Source organism: Thunnus thynnus, chromosome 23, assembly GCF_963924715.1.
Source record: "Thunnus thynnus chromosome 23, fThuThy2.1, whole genome shotgun sequence".
Taxonomy (NCBI): domain Eukaryota; kingdom Metazoa; phylum Chordata; class Actinopteri; order Scombriformes; family Scombridae; genus Thunnus; species Thunnus thynnus.
The window spans coordinates 16,758,758-16,781,027 of record NC_089539.1 but is presented as its reverse complement, the minus strand read 5'-3'; the positions used below and the strand labels follow the sequence as shown (position 1 = coordinate 16,781,027).

The 22,270-nt window shown below is 37.0% G+C and overlaps 1 protein-coding gene across 1 annotated transcript; it reads right to left on the bottom strand.

The window, feature by feature from the left end:
• Positions 1-2,466: 2,466 nt before the first annotated feature.
• On the bottom strand, positions 2,467-3,865 carry lepb (leptin b). Its single transcript, XM_067581691.1, is given in 4 exon segments — positions 2,467-3,396; positions 3,710-3,733; positions 3,735-3,781; positions 3,784-3,865. Coding segments are annotated over 4 exon segments (474 nt in total). The 3' UTR covers positions 2,467-3,075.
• Positions 3,866-22,270: the final 18,405 nt, after the last annotated feature.

Below are 22,270 nucleotides of genomic sequence, written 5' to 3'. Positions count from 1 at the left end.
CCTTTGCTTTCTTTATTTCAGTGGAGAAGTGCTGCTATACATCATCAGATAAGATTTATAATATTTTTTGTGTACTCAAAAGATGCTTTACACCATAAAAAGGGAAAAAATAACACACATGAACATGACGTAACAAGAATATGGGAGTTGGGCAAGAACCTTGATAGCTGAGGGGGTTGAGTACTTAGATTAGACTAATTTTTTCCCTGAATGAAGACAAACGAGGACAACGTCAGCTCAAATAAAGAGGTAAGAAGTGATACTGAAGCATTAAATAATACCAGAGATGTTTTAACTGAGCTGATCATCTCGCCGGTTTAATCTCTCAGCAGAGTTGTGCAGAGCTTTGCATGTAATATCTAATATCATTGTCAGTTTTAGCCATTGGACTGTTTCTAATTCTGATAAAGACTTTAATAATTATTTTTATTATATTTTATGCCTTGTATTGTGGGATTTTGCTTTCAAGGGAGCAGTTTTATAGTCCTTCCCATACAATATTATCTAGGTAGATGTCATGCTAACATAAAACATACACATAAAACATTTGGCATGTACATTCACTCATATTCACAGGGACGGTAATATCATATTCCATCATCTTACTATCCCACTCACCACCATTTTCTATTACATATGTGCATAAATAGTACATGTACATGCAATCTTGTGTTTCTCACTGGAGCTCCCACTTTCCCTGCTCTGCCTCAAGTATTTGTACAGCACCATGAAAGTATACAAATGTCATTAAATCCCTTTTATAAGATATCCTACAGTTTCAGATCACTGAAAGACACAGTTTTGTTTTAAAATTAACTGATATGTATTCTTAGATTTATATCCAAGTTCTGTGCACTTTTGTACATAACCAGAGGGAATTAATTAAGGGAGTTGTGAAAGCCACAATTCACACACAAAAAGGAGAAAAAAATGGAATCAAATTTATAAATTTAGCATAATATATTAAGCAATATACTGTATATTCCTGCCATTAGTTTGTATTGTTTTGGTGATCATTCTATTTATGACATATAATCACTTCTTCCATTTTATAATTAAAATTAAGCTCTTTATTCAAATGATAATATAAATGTTGCGGTGAATAGTCTTGTAATCCTGTAATCCAGTTTTTTCCTATCAACAATTTAGCTATGTTTAGCTTCATTTGTTGAAATAAAAAACAGAAAACTGAAAAGTCAAATAATAAGACTGTGTAGTTTAATTTCCAGTTTTACACAGTAATTACTTGGTAGTGGATGTGTGCATTTTTTCTTACAATTATTTTCTATACAACATGATTGTCTGTGCTGCCACCATTGTTCTCAGTGTTTTCAGTTTGCTGAGTGCATGTTATCAATACCTATTCTTTCACATCCCCAAACAACTTGTGGCCTGTAGAGCAGGGATGAATTCTCAGTGGCCTCTTCTGAAATTCATCTTTTAATTAATATATTTTCTTATTGTAATAATCAATTTGTTTGTGTTTAATAATAACACAAATTAATGTTGGAATAATAACATTAAAATTACGATCTGATGTGTCTTTGTCTAAAAATATAATGAGCCAAATGCAACTTTCACTATACTCACCTCTGTCTGTCGTACATGTGGAAGATGAGGTGTTCAGTGATGCGTGATGATGCGTTAGTATTAGTGTGTGTGTGGGTCAGAGTTCAACCTTTACTTTGCCACATTTTGGGCCTCACTCGAATGGCTATGCTGCCGAAACGCTGACCAGTAACCTACAGAGAAATATCTCGCCACACTGTTTAGATTTATTTAATACCATGCCTGCTTTTTGGTATTATAAATCCTATTTTGTCAAGTAACTGCAGTGTCTGAAGAAATTTCTATTAAAATGTTGACAAAGGTTAATTACTCACTGAAGAAAGAATTGAAAATTATTATGCACAGATTAAGTAACAAAATCCTTATTTTACATCTGTAAAATTTAAAATTTGATTATTGCTATTTGGTGTAGGCCTGTGTTGAGTTTGCTACTTATATTTTGTCTTGTGTTTCTGTAACATTCACATTATGTTACTATAATGAAGCACACACATTATATTTAAAATTCATCATTCATATTTTAATTTCCTCCATCCCTTTTGAAGTTGATTCATAATTCATTGTTTTATCTAATTGAACAAAGAAATGTCCTCCTGAAAGTTTAATCATCAGTTTTATATTAATGTTTTTATTTAGACAGCACATGAATATTATCATTTTAAAAAATATAATCTAAATTTGCTATTTTTATTTCCTCCAGTGGTGTAATGTTGTGTGGCAGGGGGATGACCAGACTTTAAAACAACATAAGATTTGTTTTCAGAGTAACACACAAGTAAGAAGATCATTTAAAAAATGCCTTTTCTTTTCAAATTTCATTTTTTTCATGAGAAACAGACAAACACATATTGACTAAAATTTTTATTGCAAAGTCAGCTTAACATCTTTGTTGTTGACCACAAGCTTCATGTTTCTGCTCAAGGCTTTTATAAAGTATCATATCAAAGAATAAACAGTGCACTTCAAATGAAACGCCATCAACATTGCACATTCATGAGAGTTTTCCATACATTTCTTTACAAAAGCTTTCATACATTAAAATTGCACACTATCGCATATCCATACCCATATTAAAAAAACATGTTTTAAATTGTAAACCATACTGTTAGAGACATCTGTTGCTATTAATTCGGGGTTTTTAATATGACTATTTTCAATAAACATTTAAATATATCAAATAATATAAATAAACCTAAAAATCATGTAAAATTCATCTGTTTCCAAAAAGTCTACCAAATCATTGTTGGATGAACATTAAACACAAAGCTACTTGTATTATATAAAACATTTTATAGCAACCAGAACAAGATCCCTATTACTTGAGTATTTAGAGTTAATTTGAAAATGTTTCTGCATGCTTTACATCACTATGTGAAAGGAGTCAAAAGACAGAAGGATAAGGAGAAAATAATATGTGCAAAGACAAATTACACTGAACTATTTGTGCAAATTTTATTTTTGCATTATGGGAAGACACGGCATACCTGTGACATGAGTTTTGATTTGTCAGCAGACCTTGAGTTTGTCCTTGTTGTGAAGAAACTTCTCCAGGTAGAGCTGCACCTTCGTCAGAGTCAGGTAGAGTTGGCTGTCAGGGAACGAATTGTCACTGCTCTCTACTCTTGGTCTGGCTGCGACGGGACAGTCCATCGTCACAGCGAGGGAGCGCACCCGTCCCTCCAAGCTGGAGACATCAGCCTGGATCTGGCTGAGAAGCTCTGTGAAAGGGTTTTGTAGTGCATTATCCAAAAGTCCAAGGTCATGGCTGATACTAGTTAGTCCCTCAATGGAGGGAGTGATGACTTCTATCTGAGGAGCCACAGGCAACTAAGGAAAAGAAGAAGAAGATGTTAGCTGTATGCCAGTATGTTGTTTAGTTTTGCTGCGGGGGGGATTTGATGTAATGCATTCCTTTTTACTATTATATGACTGTGCTATAAGGAAAATTTACAGTAAAGTTATGCTTACTTAGTTATGCTTGTAATGCTTACAAGTTACTGGAAATGTAACTAAGCAGATAATAATAATCAGATGGAGAGTTTAATACATGTCCTGGACTCTCTTTAAACCACAGACTGAGACAGACAGACTGTACTGTGAGACATTATTAAACTATGTTTATACGAAGCAATACGCATACCTTTGTTCTGAGTTTCTTAATGTGGACCAGGGTAATCTGGGCTATGTTTATGATACTCTGTATGGTGTTTCTCATAGATTCTCCCTTTGTAGGAAGACTGGTGCACCCAGGAGCTGCTGCAACAGAGACACAGAGGAGGGCCAGAAGGATGCGCATCCTGGTAGAATAAATAAATGTAAATGAACAAAGTACGTAAGAAAACATAACAAAAATCTGCACCATAACTAACAAAATGTTCTTTGCATTTCTGCAAATAAGTTCAGTATTTCTTGTTACATACATATTACATATTTTTTCTTAAGCAAAATGTTATGAATTTGTTTAGATTTTAAAAGTAATTTAACATTCATAATTTCCTCATTTACTTTGCTTATACAAGAAAAAATGATAGAATTACTTGAATTAATATTATTATTCTTTTCTGCACCATAATGGCCCCCTATACAAATATTATATCAATATATATCATAATCATATCATAGTCTTACCTGTGTTTTTCGTAGCTGTTCTCCTGTTACACTGAATGACAGAGATGACAAATGCCTCTCTGCAGGTTTCCCCCATTTAAATAGTCTGCTCTGAACTTGAATCTTGCCTGGGTCCATTCCCCTCCTCTCTCCTCCCCCAACTCAAACCTGAGCCTGACCCTTACAGGTCAACTTATAATGCATTCAAATTATGCAAGAAATTCACAGTAAATGCCATTTTAAAAAAAAAGATTATATAAAAGAGAGTATATTACTGTGACTCAGTTACTTGGAACTCACACATATTTTGTGTTCTTAGTTTAGCGTTCCTGTACGCATGCTTGTCTGCTGAATAATCCCTTTGATTTAATCTTAACTTTTAAATACTGGAAAATGCGTAGGTAGACTATAGCTTGTGCCGGCACCATGCAAACCCACTAAAACCCAAGAATACAACCAAACAAATAAAGAAAAACAGGAGAAGACAAAAAAGTCATGGAACATGTATATAAATGCCAATTTATACATGTATTGCAATGCATTGGTGAAATGCATTGCAATATTAAATGAGGATCTTATCATTCAGAATAAAGGCAGTGAGTCATCATCATCTTGCTCAAGATCTTTAAAAATCCTCCCTGCTTTCTCTTTACATGTGAATGCATTTATCTTTTTTTTTCTACGTGATATACAAGAACTGTGAAATCTGTCTTTGCTGGGATGTGGTGCCTATGACGTGTTTTTTAACTGCCTGTATTGCCGTTGTTATTGGCAACAGCTGCAACAATAAGTGAAAAATGGAAACATAATAACAGTTTGTTAATTTTGGTGGTTTCCGGAGGTGTTTTTCAAGTTCTGTCTGAAGGCCTGACGCTCTTACCACAAAGTTTTTGAGCGTGTATGTAATTACTGTATGTGTGAAAAAGAATACATTCTCCATTTTACTGCATACAGCAGGAATGTTCTTCTTTGTCTATCTTAATTTGGTGTTTCTCCAATGGGAATTCTCTTGTTGTGAACAACAACGGAATCTCAAATGACACCAGCGACAGCATGACGGCAAAGTCGAACTGTCTGTGAGCAGCGTCACCTTTATATCCTCAAGGTTAAACAACCCAGGTCATTCTCACACTAAGCTCCCTGTTAGAGAAATGCTTCACTGAACATAGTGTCACCAGTGTCTGGCACTAAAAAGAAGTTCTTCTTTACAAAGTACTGTCTAGTAAAGGTCACTTCTTACACTTATTGCACTTCTCTAAGACTTTCATAATTAAGTGTAGCTGTTAACTCAGTTAAGTCAGTATGGCGACTAATTTGTTTAGCATTACTAGCTAGATTAGCTAGAAGATAACACGCCTTTTTTTAGTTTAGCAGCCTGTTAACTAAGCAAAATACTTGGAGTCTAGCTTATGTTTGAATGCTAGTTTGCTAATGCTATAGACCAACAGGCTAATGTGTTGTGATGAGTGTATTATTGTTTTTTTCAGAGTGATTCAGTATGTTGTTAGCTGAAAGCTAAAGAGGCTGTTTCATGCCTGTATCACACATGAAAAAAGGACATTAACCCCTTATGGATAGCTTCATAGGCCGCTAATGAACTCAAGCTAATCTGGCTAACCCAAAGAGTCTTGAAGCTGAACCTATCAGCCTTGGAAGATACCCAGAGAGGACAGGTTACAGATCAAGGTTCTCTTTGCCTTTGCCTTGGTGAATACAAGGAAAACCAATAACCTTAGAAAGCAAGCGGGATGTGGTTTCAGCTTTGGCTTACTTCATAGACAGATACGTCAGCCCCCTGAGGTATTCCAGTCTAGATTTATTGCCTTTGTGACTCAGAGGCCAACAGTTTATGGACATACTAACGAGGACTAACCAGCTGCTTAGTTAGAAAATCAAACGCCTTGGGGAGCAGTTCTTCTCCACGGGTTCAGACGGCTTAGAAGGTTATTAAGCACTTTCTCAGTGTCACCAAATGCTTTGTTTCCAGTGCCACCAAGAAACAAAAAAAAAAGTTTGCATTAATGCAGTCAGATGGATTGGTCAATTTGTGATAGAGAGGCTGGAAATTTATGAATGAACATCAGAGCAGAGAGAGCAAAAATTCACCAGTAGAAGATAAAAGCAAACGAGAGTAAAAGGCAAACAGGAGACACGCAAACACAGAAAGACACACACCAAAAATAAGCAGCCAGTCTTGTTTTCGAGGTGATAACACAGTAGCCCAAGCAACACGCATTGTTTGCATGCCTAACAGATATTCCAAAACACACTTAAATATGTGGAATCCCCCAGTCAGAGATGTATACTGACGTTAAACTGCTCTTGTCAACAGTTAAGGATTTTGAGTTACAACCTTTTATGGAGGATGTGGTCTCCCACATCTTATTGAGGGAATCCCCGAAATGGTAGTTGTTATGCACAAACTGTGGTGAGAAACTGCATGCAAAGTTTAAAGGATGGATTCACTATTTTTTAAGACTGTCTTAAAACAATAGTCACGTGCCCAAATGAACACTGAAGCAGGTTTTTCTCGCTGTAATCATTCCTTTAGTTCATACTGACCATTAGAAGATCCCCTCCAAACGTTCTTATGGTGAAGTGATGGGAGACAAAATCCACAGTCCTCCTTTTGAGCTAAAATGTATTTAAAAGTTTATCTGAAGATAATGAGGCTTCAGTCGTCTGAGTTAGTCAAATAAAGTGGATATATTCCAGAGTTACATTCTTTTTAGTTAAAAACTCCCCCTTTGTGTCTCGACAGACAGTGTTTTCTTGTTCAGCTGCAGTGGAAGGATGGTAACAAAGAGAAGGAATTTGGCACTAAAAAGACTGTAACTTGGAAAGATATTGACTTGATTTGACTAATTTGAATGGCTGAAGCCTCATATTAGCTTCAAGTAAACTTTTAAACTGGGATGTGGATTTTGTCCCCCATCACTTATATTGAAAATGCATTATGAAGGGATCACTGAATGTCCAGTATGAACAGGAGGAATGATTACAGCAAAAAAAACATGGGTCAAGGTTCACTTAGGCACCTGATTATTATTTTAGGACAGACTTGAAAAATTGTGAAGCTATCCTTTAATCATGTAACATTAAAAAAAATTATATCACTGAGCATTAATGATTGTTTTTTTCTTCTAAGGAAATTTTACATCTTATTCTACATCACTCTAGATTAAAGGAGGTTTTTCATTCATCTTCTAATAACTAATAACTTACAAACTATGCAAACTAAACATTTTTCCTCTGTGAATAGGGTAGATGATAATTCATATTTATCAATCACTGAGCCATGAACTGTCCCAATACAATGATCTTTTGCCCTTTTTACAAACCCCCCCATAACTCAACGCTAATTGGACCCATTTCTGTAGTTGGCGACCCAGTGGCACAGGATTCCCAGAACTTTAATTAATGTCAATAGTTTTGTTGAGCGAGCGAGAATCATATAATGATTACAATAAGGTTGCCAAATCAAACTTTTTTGCCCATCTCGTCAGGCCTACTGCACTCAAACAAACGAACAGTGTGATGCAGATGGAAATACTTTGCTTCGGAAGTAGATGATGGGGGAGACCAATTTGGGGAGGAGTGATTTATTGGAATACTTGCTTTGGTCAATTCCAGTAAGTCAACATGGCACTGGGCCGACTTTGTTAGACCCAGTTTTTTTTTTTTTTGGTCTGTTTTTTAGTGTCTCATTGAAAATGAAAACAGTGATCCATCCCATTTCTGTTAAACATTTTTTTCAGTTCACCACTGAACAAATACTGTAGGCGATGACTCGCCTAAACAGGAAATTGTTAATGGATTGTGGTTGAACACACATGAAAATGAGAATTGTAGACACTAAAGAATGAGGATGGTTGTACAGTTGATTCGAAACTGAGTTGCGCAACCCAAATGATTTTAATCTCAAAACATTGGTTCCATCCTGCCAACTAAGAAGAAATAAATAAATCAATAAAATAAAACCTTTTGCGCCCATGCAGGGTAGGCTATCTAGTGCAGTCTTGTGTGGTGTCACTTACCTATTAACCAAATTTGACTATAAGAAAAGAGTTCATTCATCCCTTTTCAACGTATGACTATTTCAAACCAAAATAGTTTTACTAACTTTAAAGATTTCCACCAGAGATGTTTTTATAAATATAAGTTGCATTGAGTAATAATTTGTGTCTGATATGTTTTTTTCCATGAAACAAAATCAAGCACATCTACTTCCTCTCCCTCACTGAGTTAAACAGCTGGACACAAAATGTCTCCTACTTCACTGAAAAGCACAGTCTCAGTGTAGCCTATGTGTGCCAGAGGTTTCAGGTTTCCACATCACACGTAGGTAAGTTGCGTATGAGATCATGATTGATGACATTGCAGCTTCCAAACTAGCTACAATGTCACAAAATCACGCTCGTAAACGAAAGATTTAAGGGGTGCACAGAGAAACTTTCCCTCTTCAGCAGATGAATGAAAACATCTTTCTAATGTCAAATTCTGCACGTACATCATTCTGCACAGTGAAGCTCAAACATCCAACTGAAGGGACAATAAGTAAAACACATTTTTGAGTGGAGGGGGGGCTTAAATCTGATTTTCTAGTTCCTTAAATGAAATAAAAGGCTGACTCTTTGCAAATATGTTGTAGAATTTGAACCCAGACATATGATGTGATTTCTAGCTCCACTAGATGTTGTAGATCAGGTGGTGTATTGAGGTGAATCCTTAGTCATAATGCACGGCAATGATATCATTTTCTCCTGTTAATATGATCACATTCATGTAACTTTTATTGCTGCTTATTTGACTCTATTTGGATCATATGCCATTTTATTACATTTAACTTATGTCATTTAATTTAGATGCAAACACAACTGCTTATTAAATTTTTTTAGTCGTATTTATAATATCAGCAGTTGGTTGCTCCTGGAAGTAATGAGACACATCTACCAGAACTTCTGCCTGACTCCACTGATCCCTTTTTTCCATCATCTCCAGTGGCCTGAATAAAAACAACATAATGTTGCCAGTCTGACCAGCAGCATGACTGACTGGAACAAGATTTATTTTCTGCTGAGTCAACTCAAGTCAACTCACATCAGTTTTATGAGTATGCTTCAGGCAATTAAATTTGATCACCCTGCCGAGTTAAAACAGAATACTTGGCAGTGCCAAAAAACACCGAGGCTTAGAACCAAAACACAGACCAGAACTTTGGAAGACCAAATGCCAAGAGAAACAAATTTGTCCGCAGACAGCAGAGGTGTTGGATTATCCATATTAAATGTCTTTTACCGTAACTTTGGTGTGTGTGTGTGTGTGTGTGTGTGCAGTGGAGGGAAGGGGGGAGAATACCTGCTGCAAACAGATTCTCTTTCCAGCTGGGAATTGTGAAAACTTTACTGGAACACTTTTTGAATTTTATTCAGCACTCTTTTGAACTCTCTTTTGTTTGTCTCTGTGATGGAGCTGTACAGCGTCTTCTTGGTTGCAGTTTGTGAAACAACCTCTGGAGGGCTTTACTCACCCAAAGATTCATTTGAGGAGCTGCTCACTAGTTTGTGTTGAGTGTCTCTCAACAGTGTAAGCCATCCCTCCTTATTCATTTCCTTTTAACTGAAGTCTTAAAGCATCTCCTGTGAAACGCAACATAGATCTCATAGATTATCTAATTATGTTTTTGTATTATTATGGATCCTGATATTGAACAACAAGATTCTCCATTGTTTGCCAGAATTTAGTCTCCTTTTACCCAAACTGAACAATTCTTTTTGATGTTTTTCATTTTATGTTCATCTCATTGCAACTTGCAAGTTATGTTCTTCCTATCTCACTTCTAATGTTTCATTTGATTATTCATTTTTTTTATTGGTAATATTCTTTAATTAATCTTGTCTTTTGACTGATATTCTCCTCACCATGCTTAATGGCAAAAGACATTTCCAAATGTATCTTTAGTCATTACACTTTCATTAAAAGTATTTTTATCAAAAACGTTCAGCTCATGCAAAAATGTTATATTATGTCATTGTGAAAACATGAACAACACCAAAAAAGATAACTTCCTCCCAAATATTTTAAACATTCAAAACTACAGATATGAAAAAATAGATATTGTACAGTGATCTCTTCATACTATCTTCTGCCTGTGGTTACCAATTTTAATTTTTGCAATTGGGAGAGGAGCAAAAGTGCATCCACCAACCCACATCCCTATCTGACGGCATGGATGAGGCACTGCCCTATTTCCCAGGGCGATGTGTGACACACAAATTGTGGGCCGCGGCCGTGATTTAACTGGGAATCTCTAGCTCCAGTCTGAAGGTCAGTCGGAGATCTGTTAGGTCAATTAACGGATGCGGGGGCCCAGTCCACCGGAAAACATGTCACTCATATTAGTCTGTGTGATATTATAGCAACCCACATGGCAGGAAGAGTTGGTGATTTAGTCTGCGGTTGGTTGGTTGCTGTTTTTGGAATGTAAAAATCTGTTTTCCTTTAGACATAAATAAGAAGTGTATTGTCCTTTTTGATTGGCTTCAGTTGTATCTGTGGTGCATTTGTGCCTAAAATGTTTGATTTTATTTTAAGACCTTATAAATAAATTCTAATGAGGACTTTTATTTAATAGTGTTCTTTATTTTATTCATTCAGTTTTAAAATTTCTGGCATAATACTTGTAACATTTGTATTGGTATACTCTAGTAATATAATGTGTATCATCAAAAAAAAAAAAAAGACTGAATATCAGTTACTTGTGAAGCACTGTGAGGCAAGCAAACAATGTCAAAGAAAGGTTTACAACAAGACAGTACAACATTTCATCTTCATTTTATTTCTGCTTTTTTTTCACAACAATAAAGAGAAAAATGACCAGTTCACGAGTCTGTAAATTGCAAACTACTTTGCTACTGCTTTGAAGAAAAGAAGGAGATGAGAATTTAAATAAAATAAAACTAGGCGTAAAAAGATGCTGAGAAGATATGATGAGTTTATAGTAATAGTCATTGTGGTTTTAATGAGAGACACAACACATCTGGATAATCTCACTAACATGTGCTCCTAATTGTATTTGCTCACAATACGGTTAAGGACCATCACATGTACAGTACACTTGTGTACTGTATGTACAGTGCAGACACACACACACGTGCTCCCTGTGTAATGAAGTCACATGGTTAGTGTGTGGTAAGTGAAGTGTCCTCGTCAGCGCACAGGAAGCAGAAAATGCCTCAGGTTTTGATGTACAAAAACCACATTGTGTGTACTCATGGCTTTTGATAAATAATCACGTTTACGTAACACATAGTACGTCAAAGGCTCGAAGCTACGCATTCATTTTCCCCCATCTCATTTGTTCACATCATATTTATGTTATTTCTAGAGGTAATTCCATAAATATCTGACCTGGTGTATACTGTACATTCCATTCATAACTATGTTCTAATAAAAATAGAAATGAATGTAACAGATATCCTCTAACACATATGACATAATGCAATTTAATCAAATATTTATTTTCTTTTAAGTATCATTTTATATAGTATATAATCTAAAATGCCTTTCTGTAATATAACTGAATTTGATTTTATAGAGTAATGAGCTTCAAAGCAACGACATACAAATCCTTTACATCCAATTTGTTTTACTACACTATTTGACAAATAGTGTAGTAAAATACAATCCTTGATCAGAGATATGCTAAATCCTTCATGTATGTACAGCAAACAGAAAAAAAAAGGTTCAAACTCTTTAGATGTGATATAAAAACCACGACCACACACAACTGCATGGTGTCTAATTTTTATAACAATTTCCAGGTGAGGAAAAAAATAACATCAAATGAAAGATCTACATTTGCTGGGAAGTCAAATCTTGGTGTTTTGGATGAAAAAAGAAGAGATATTAGAAATATATCACACAAATAAGGTAGAATTTGTCATATGCATACAGTAAATGTACAAAATACAAGAGAAAACCCACTGAATCTCTTTCCAAAATCCACATCTGCCGCTCTTTGTCTCCAGCTGCTTCTCTGTTATTTGTATAGACTAATAAGTAATATGGGAAATGATTAATGTTTTTTACCTGGATTCTCCTATTAAAAGAGATATAGTACATTTTGTGTATTCACAGTAAATGCTATATACAGTTTTAATGATACCCTCTTTGTTGTGTACAGTGAGGTAACTTAAAACTGACATAAGTCTATATTAACGTGTCCTCCAGAACAGAATTTTTGATTTTAGGGTTAACTTTAGGAAGCGTAGCTTTACACTGTTTGATCTAGTAAAGTAGTAACACCTGGTTGTCTGTTTCTTTCACAGAACACTCTTTGCAGTCTGATTTTTCTCAGGTTGCCTGCTCTGGCTAAGACATACGTTCTGCTACACCCTGCAATATGCCTCTAAAAAGCTTCCTATTAAAATCATATTCTTGTATTTCACAACTGACACACTCAGATTATCTTGAAGTACCTCAGAGTACTGTGTGTGTGCCACAAATGAGTTGTGGCCTCACTCTAAAACACCCACAGAGATGAGAGATACTCACTGCTCCATTAGGGAGAAAGGCGGTGTCTGATGCAGATGCCAGAATCCAGCGCAGATACTTTTTGGGGTAAGGGCTTCCTGGCTACTGCCTTAGGAACAGCAAGCCCAGACCGCAAAAAGACCCACAAAGGACAAGGTTTTGATCCCACAATCTGGCGGCGATCTCCTCAGCATCTACAGAAAGAAAATGAGCCATCAGTGCACTTTTAAGCAGGAGGTTTTCAATATGGATGGCAACACCTGGACACTTGAAAGAGTACAATTTGTGCATGGTACAGTGTTTAACTGAAAATATGTCCCTCTGCTTACAAGTTTCATTTAATTTTGGTAAACCACAGAACATTAAAAGACACCACCAGTGTATCAAGAGGAGAATAAAAACATTAAATGTGTACATGCTTCTTCCACCCCATAATGCTTAATTGATAAACCTGTTAAATACACCATATGTCATGAAAATGAAGCCTCAAAAAGACACAATACAACATTTTTGTGACTTTCTTCTCTGAGCCAAATGTTACTTCACCTCACCAACTGAGGAATGACGATTAGTGCTCTGTAAGTAAAATCAAGTCTAGATAAGTAAAGACAATGTCACTCATCACGTCAAGGTCAGGATCCATACTTCAATAAACAGCTGCAGCTTATTTCTGCTAAGCTTCTTGAAAAAAAAGGTTTTAGTGACTGGTCCACTCAGATAACAGATTTTTGTCTGAACGCTCACTTCTTGACTCACTAAATGAGTCGCCCTCTGTCCAGAATAGCTCAAACAAGCCTTCCTGTTGACCACCAAGTTTTCGGATGACGAATCATGAACTGAGAGACAAATGGGCTCCATTCACAAAATATCTTACGGTTATTGTTTTGTTTTTGTTTGTTTGTTTTTTTAAGAAAAGGGCTTACAATACACCAAGAGGGATTCATTAATTATGTTTTCCAGGTTTATCTGGTTGGGATCAATTTGTAAACTGTATGTGCATGCATGCTGAGTGGCTGAGGGAGACACCCTGGCTGCAAACAGCCTGATTGAAACAATAAAGACAAATATTGTGGCTGGATTTTCATAGATAATTAGCCCTCAGCAGAGTTGGACACTGGTTAGATTCATGTATCATCATCATTGGATGCTAAACTGAGACTACGTTCTATAATATCATAATGTTGACAGCTGGTCTTGACAGGAACTTCCTGGTTCCAACTGATTTCCAGCACACATATGGTGTAAAATGGGCAAGAGTGTGATTTTATCATAATTAAATGATTAAAGGTTCCTGAGGGGTCTTACATTTGATCAAGGCTTTCACCAGCCATCAGATTTTGGTCATGACTTCACCAAAAGACCATCTAGTTAGTCTTAAGACTCTTGTTAATCTAATCTCCATTCAGAACACCAGCAGCAACACTGACAACCAAACTGCTGTTATATAGTTGGGATTTACTCCTGGTCAGCAGGAAACTACATTTAGGAGGTTCAGATTCTGATTAACTGAACATTTATAGTGTATTATTGTTTGCAATTTAAATATGTAAACGTGTGTCTTGTTGTACTGCAGAATATGAGGATTTAACATATTATAAAGTGAATTATAATTGAATCAAAACATAGTGTTAATGTGAGATCAGAAAGTACTTAAATTGACTAGCAAGAGAAAAGAACAGGGCTTAGATGAATCCTAAATTATGAAAAACATTTTTAGGTACACTTCCAGATCAATTTTTTTTCCTCATTTTTGACATTCCCATATCTAAGAAACAATTGATCCAACTTTATCCAAACCAAGTCAAGCATGTATGAGTTTTCAAGTCAAGCATGTATGAGTTTTGAGGATTGGAACATGCTTGACAAAAGAAGCTGCCACTTCCCTTGTGAAAAAGATAACGAATGCAGCACGTTCAATATCTGGAGAGCTATTTCCAGAACATTTTAAATACAGAATTGCTGAACTTTTTTGACCTGCAACTATCTAAAATGTGTCCAAGAGTCACATTAGAAGATGTTAAATTAACTTGAGAGATCCAGACATCTTGTGGGAAAAGTAGTCCCTACAGTGGAGTTCAGTCTCCGGAAAGATGAAAAGTTAAAGGTGCTAAAATGGTTGAAAAATGAGATGTCATGTCACAGTATTGGTCACTGTGGAGCTATCTTGGTCTTTGTTGTCTTCAGCACATTTCCAGAGTCCAAAGTTGTCACCTCTTTGTGGCGAAACAGGTGTGCAACCATTTTGTGGTCCTTTAAGACTTCAGCCATCAGGCCACAGAGATACACCTGACAGGTTGGCATCTTCACCTGGTCCTTTCACCTCTTGAGATGTGACTTCTGTGTTGGTCATGAGTACCACATACTCCTTTTTGACCTTGGTCATCTCTGCACATCAACAAGCTGGTGCAGTCCAGTCCTTAAAGGGTTTAGGTGTTCTCTTTTCTTTGGGTGGTAAACTCCTCTGTGTGATATATTCTGCCCTTCACCATCAACATATCTGCACTTTCTGTGCACTGGCCATTTCATTCAGAATACAACATGAATTGTCATTAATTATTATTTTTTTGATTCAGAGAAAACTGAAATTTCCATTTCCTTTGAATTTAGTTTCTCAAGCTGAAAGTCAGTGCTAACATGTCCATACACATATATCCCCATAATGTGTGAAACCATATACTGTATGTAACACTATGTAACATAATACAGCTTAAATGTTGTCCTTTCCTGATATTGAGGACTACATATTATAGTTACATGAAACAATTTCTTCAACTTATCTGACTGTTGTAGCTGAGTGTAAATTAAAGCTTCCACCTGCTTGACAACCTGAAACACATTACTAAAATATTTCCTTTCTCAAACTGCATCACCTACCTCTAGTTTAGATAAAATAATAAGTTAAGGTACAAAAATGATACCCCAAAATATGAAATTGAGGCATCATTTGAATCAGCCAAATATCACAATTTTGGCTTTGCTTTATCCACAAATATGGGTGACTATATACTGTGTGACATGCTACAGGAACTGGAAGTACTGGTTTTTCAGTTCCACCTGTCGAGTATATTCGCATTTGGAAAGATAAACCTTAAACTGTTGTCTCCACCTTTTATCAACTCTCACTCAACCAGTTCAGAGTTAGATTTAGAAATCACCACCACCACCAGCAGCAGCAGCAATAATTCTCTGACATTCAGTGCAGATAATTCAAAACTCCACTTCATCAGTTTTAAATATGTCAGACCTCTAAGGCCATGTTTAAGCCACTTATCGACATAAAAGTTTGAATAAGCCAATTAAGCCACAAACATATAACAAAAACACCTCTAAACACACCCCATCAAATCAGCTGATTCATGTCAGGAGAAAATATCTTCCTATAGTACCTACTGATTACAGGGAAACCAAAGAAAAAGCAGAAAATATGAAACATTCAACCATTGTATCACATATACCAGTGCACCATATGCAGAAAGCAACAGAAAACACACATCATCTTTCATACTAATAGTGGATTCAGTGATACTGGTGGTTGCTCTAAACGTCATTCCATGCCACACCCTTATCATAGCAAAATAATTGCCTGCAAAGCCAGCACCTGCCAGAGATCCAGGCCTACATCCTCTTTCATAGAAGGTTTCAATTAACATGGTGTAACTGGGCATTTCCCAGAGAAGTTTTCCATCCTAACAGCAAAGGTGTTTGTGATAATCTCATTTTCAACATTGTTTATAATGTATTACAATAAAATGCTCTTTTATGACATTCTGTAACAGTATTTAGTCATTGTTATCACAATTTCCCCTCGTTTAACAGTTTAACTTGTTTAAATATTTGAATTTTCACCATATTGAGGGTGTATTTAGTCCCTCTGGTGTACTTTTTGTGAGGCTATTGTCATTATAACTTGTTTTTTTAAATCTTTTTACAGCTGATGAGAACTATCTTGATTGAGGGGCATTTATAATAAAGGAATATTCCATCTGTTGTAACGAACTGTAGAAACAAATGAATTCATGGTTTTCCATTGTCATTTATTAAGACATTAAGGCTATATAGCACTATGATGAATGTTTTAGAAAGTTCACATCACAAATGAAGTGTTTCCACCTCATATTTTGTCCTCTCTGTTTTAAGAAACTTAAATAGATGTAATGTAAATGAGGACCTTGTTTTGATGATTTGTCTAAGCAATTCATGTGGTCCCTTATTTTGACCTCTAATGCAAATTTAAGAGAAAAAAATGTGGTTGCTGAAATGCTTTTGCAGTGATGTCTTATATATGTAATAGAACAGGAGGAGTGAAACTGGGGCAATATTAGAGAGACCATTACAGATGCAACCTTTAATTGTTGCAATCTTTAGCAATCGTTATTACAAATATCCTGAGAGTTTATTTGCAGCTTTAGTTTTCGTCATTAACCACGTAGAAAAATTATATAAATTTTGCATCTAAATTCAGGATCCAGCTAAACTCTTTACTCAAATCTAGGAAATAGGGGGGAGGAGGGAGCCTGCAACATAGGATTAAACACAAGCTAAACTGCAAGTGTAAATCCATTCAATGTGCAGGCCTACATCATGAAATTTCATGCTCCAGTAAAGAACAAGTTCATAAAAGGAGGGTTTAAAAGGGGGCTTTTTGTGGATTGTATTGAGGAGGCGTGCACAGCACATGACCACATCTGTATGATGGGGCCCATGCCTGTATGGGTGTTACGTCAAGCCAGGAGCGGATAGGGACCAGCAGACTGGACCATCTGTACACGTAGGCATCTGCCACACTTACCTCACCACATGCGTCATATGTGGGGGGAAAAAAGTGTCACATCCCCTGCTGCTCTTTCTCTAAATGTGTCCTACATTGTCCCGTATTCCGCTTACAATGGAATGCATTATACACCGATAAGAAATGGGTGTTTTGATTACTTAATTACTAAATAAATAACATGTGGTGTATCTACGATTGCTTTAACAGCTTCAAATTGTTCTATTTTCGCAATGGCTGCTCTGCAGGGCCTTAACTACTTCAAGCTCTATGTCTAATAGAAGTTGCTGAGGTGGGTCCACCTTTACAGCAAAGGATGGTCAGTCCAGTATTCAAAGAGGATTGCATGACACTTGCCCATCGGCCTTAACACGATGAATGTGGGGGGAGCGCTCTCCGTGGTCCTGAAATACACTGTGAGCTGTCCATGGTGCTGAAACCAGCTCTCGCTGCATGGTGAACGCCCTGCACTGGAGCCCAGTTTGAAAAAAGAAGAAAAAGTGGAGTTGGTATATAAAAAAAAGGTTAAACGGTTGTAGAATAAAATGACAGAAACACCATAAATCAAAACTAAAACATTGAAACGGAATAAAAACTGCTAACACAGCCATATTACGTCTCTCTGCCCCTTTCCGCCTCTCTCTCTCAAAAAATCGGGCTTTTTGGGCATCATGATGGGATGTGCAGGCTGAAGATGAATTGATCGTGCATGAATTGGCACTTGTTGCCATAACGCATTGAAAGCCTGCCGAGTGGGCAATATCTGTATGTGCGTGCGCGCGCGCGCGTGCGCGAGTCAGAAGAACGGTCTAATCTTCGCTATTCCAAGCTAAAAGAAGTAACGTTACTTCTTCGAGGTTCCACGCGCACGACTGCCCCCCCCACCCCCCCTTCAAACACACACATACACACACACACACACACACACACACACACACACACACACACACACACACACACAAATACACACATACATACACACACATACACACACACTGCCCGGCTATGAAAAGTAGCCGATTGGCAAATGATGTATAACCAGCTCCATTTCTAGGCTATAGATATCTTGATTCTAATTAAACTCACAGGAATTGTTTACATTTTACTACACAAAATGATGTAAGATGTTGAGTGATTGGCATTGCAATTAGACGACAGTGCTCGCAAGTATTGCCTTGATCCTCTCATGGTGTTTCTAATATTCCAGAGATCACGACTAGTCCTCAAAATTGTAATTATTGACACTAAAATGCATTTCCCGTCAGCGCACACACTCTCTGTAAAAGCTCAGCGGTGAATATATATCGATGGATGCAGAATTTGTATTGCATCGGAATAGCAGGGCTCTAGACGGAGCACGTCCACCGCTGCGGTTAATGATAAAGAATTGCAATCAACTCAGTGGAAGTCAGAACGAAGACACTTTTAGTTTTATATGCTGTTTTTTTTTTCTTCTATCCTCACACATCAACACGTCTCTCCGGAGAAAACACTGGCCACTCACGCCTCACCGTCAAACTCGGGGATGAATTTCTCAATGGCTCTCTATATGGCAACACTGTCTATAACCACACAAACAGAATGGCAGGTTGCTGTTTTACTCACTTCAACAATAAGCAAAGAGGAAATAATAAAAATAGAATGGGCTCACCCAGTCATCACCGATCCGAGGAAGCGTGCATCATTTTTCTCTTCCCCCCCTTTTTCCCTCCAATAATCCCTGGGAATTTGAACGGCACCCATTGATATGCAGCAGTAGGGTCCCCCCCCCACCACCACCACCCCCACCCCCCAACCAGCCCCCTCCACCCTCTTACCCTCCCTCCTTCCTCTCTCTTCCCAGACGTCAGTCGCATTACCTCCCATTCATTTCGGTCTATATTTATTTTATTGCTGTGCATTTCTTAATCTTAATCCATTTTGTCCTCCTCCCTCCTCTCTGGAAAATGCTGCAAAACCTCTAATGGAAGCCACTCAATTCCTCCAGTCTGCTTCTTGCTGGTGACCTGCATTGACGTCATTGCGTCATTAGGTTTCCCCTGGAAACACGGGAGAGCCAAAAATAGAAACACATTAATTCAAACCCCAGGCTGGGGGGTGGGGGTTGGGGTAGGGGTAGTTGGGGGCTGTTTTTGGCGACTATTTCTTTCTATCCATTTATAATCTTCTGACCCCCCCACCGTCCATACACACACATACACACCCGTTTCTCTTAGGTCTCCCTTCAGTGCTTACCGAGCAACACACAGACAATGTCACTTTATCATATTTCCTATAAGGTGTTTTAAATATTCCTGGTAGTAAATGAGTTTATGTTGACCTTATCATCCTTTGACCCTTTTAGCATCACTCTATATTTACTATATATACTACACTATGGTATATACTATACATCCTATATATACACTACTTTTTCTTGTATTTCTTTGGTATTCTGTGGTATGTGCGCTTTAAGTGATTACCTCCTATATAATACTCTCCTGAAGCATAGTAGGTCTGGGGTATGTAGCTCCTAAAGTAAAATCTATATATTAACATTTATTTTATCTTACTGTACATAAAACTTTAATATGATATTTCATTCATTATGGTGGATCACAATGATATTCAGTGGCAAATCACTTTACAATGACTTTATCATAGTTTTTGCTGATTTCTTTATTGTCCCCTACATTGTCTTGCTATTGGCTCCTATTTTTGGGCGTAAAATGACAATATCTAGCTTAACACAAAATCCTTTTTAGGCACCACAACTGAAACCTTCTTGTGAATTGTTATGTAGTGTGCTGTGGTAAAGCTATCAATACAGTACAAGGGTTTCAGATCCTGTTACTCCAGACCCAGAACACTGCTGGTTTTTATTCTCCCCATCTAATTAGGAAGTGGCTGATGCCTGGGACACTGAGTGCCAGGTTAAATCAGAAACAAACCTGGTAGCATGGTAGTTATCACAATTTTTATAAAATGAGCTACAGGACCAAACTCAAATGGTTATGCAGGATTATATTAATGATAATAAAGGACAATCATGTGTATTTTTTTAAGCTATTTTTTTAAACAAATATGGAAACAAATGTGGATAAATAGTAATCAGTGTGAACAAAAGCAGATTAAGTTACCAAGAGATAAAGAAAAATGTGTCGTAGAAAGTAAACAGTAAATCATGCCACCCCCATGTCATGCTCTAAAAAGAACCTTACAAGACAAAGAGTATCTTCAACTTATCCATTTATTACTCACAATGATTTAAACTAAAAATGGCAAATTAGAAAGTAGGGATGTAGTAGAAAGCTTCAAGAAAGATATTTGAAGAAGTTCTTTATAGCATACGATACATATTGTATATATCTGTTATATACTCTACACTGAACTGTAGAAGAAGTCTCATATTGACTATCATTTTGTTACAAGTCATCTTTATCTAAGAGGAATCTGGTTAGTTTCCCAAAACTAACTTTACAGTTTTACAGTATTTTGGCTCTGAAAGCCTCTTGGGTTTAGCATATAGGCAGTGATAGAGGAGCAAAAACTATGGCCTTCACTAAATGATCATGACAATGAAAATATAACCAGCATATCAACATGATGCTTTGTTCCCCTTTAAAGCAAATGTTTAAATGATGACTCTAATACAGTGAAGTAAAAGTTTGCTATAAATATCTCTTATCAGCTTAAAAAGTGAGTAAACTATGACCTCTGACCTCAAGTTAATAATTATAACAAAGCAAACAATCACAGACACACATCAAAATGTAGAAAAGAACACACATTTGTGTTTTATTTTGAAAACATCCTCATGAGCTTGACATTAGTGTGAGACTACTTTCTGTAGTGTATCCAATCACTTTTCCTTTAACAAGATTTAGATGGGGCTGTAAAAGGTAGGCGAATTAAAAGTAGGCATTACCTCTATAGTTTTCATTCATTGTTCTTTCATTCATGTAGTTCTCTTAATCCATTCACATATCCAGGGCAGCCACCTTTCTAGTGACGCAAAGCCCTCCTCTCATTTAATCGCTTTAGCTTTATCTATCTGCTCTGATGTTCGAGATCAAGTGACATGCGGCGCAGCGCCCCCCCCCCCTCCCCGCCCCCCCTCCAATGCGCCCCCACCGTGCACCACCGCTCACATACAGGCACGTGTTCTCGTGCACACGCTCTAGCCTCGTGACACCCGGCTGGAGGCACGCGCACTGGCACATGAGTGGTGATGCTGCATTCACGCCGTAGCCTTAAAGAAAGAAAGAAAGGAAGAAAGAAATAAGAAAGGAAACACTCAGGCAGCATCAGCATCGCGAGATGACAATGGACCGCAATGGCAAACTGCCAGTTGTTGCCAAGGAGATTTCCCTAAACAAGTAACTCTAACGCCCACAACGGTAGTGTGTGGCTGTTCATTTGCAATGTTTAATTATTATAGAATAGGTTTCCAAATTTTCTGTCATAAAACAGTAGTCAGGTGTTCATATTGAAACCGTTTTTGCTTCATACTGGCCATCAAGAGATCCCTAAGATTCTTCTAATGCTAGTGATGGGAGACCAAATCCACAGTCCTTCTTATTTGCAGGAATACATACAAGTTAATGTGAACTCAGTGTGAGACTTCAGAAGTCTGAGCTAGACAAATCAAGTGAGTATCTTTCAAAGTCTACAGTCTTTTTAGTAAAACATTCTCTCTTTGTGTTACTGTGATCACGCTGCAACACAGCGGGGAAACACTGTCCAAGAAAACATAAAGAGTGAATTCTACTAAAGAGTTTTATTGAATTATTTTAAATTATAATAAGAATG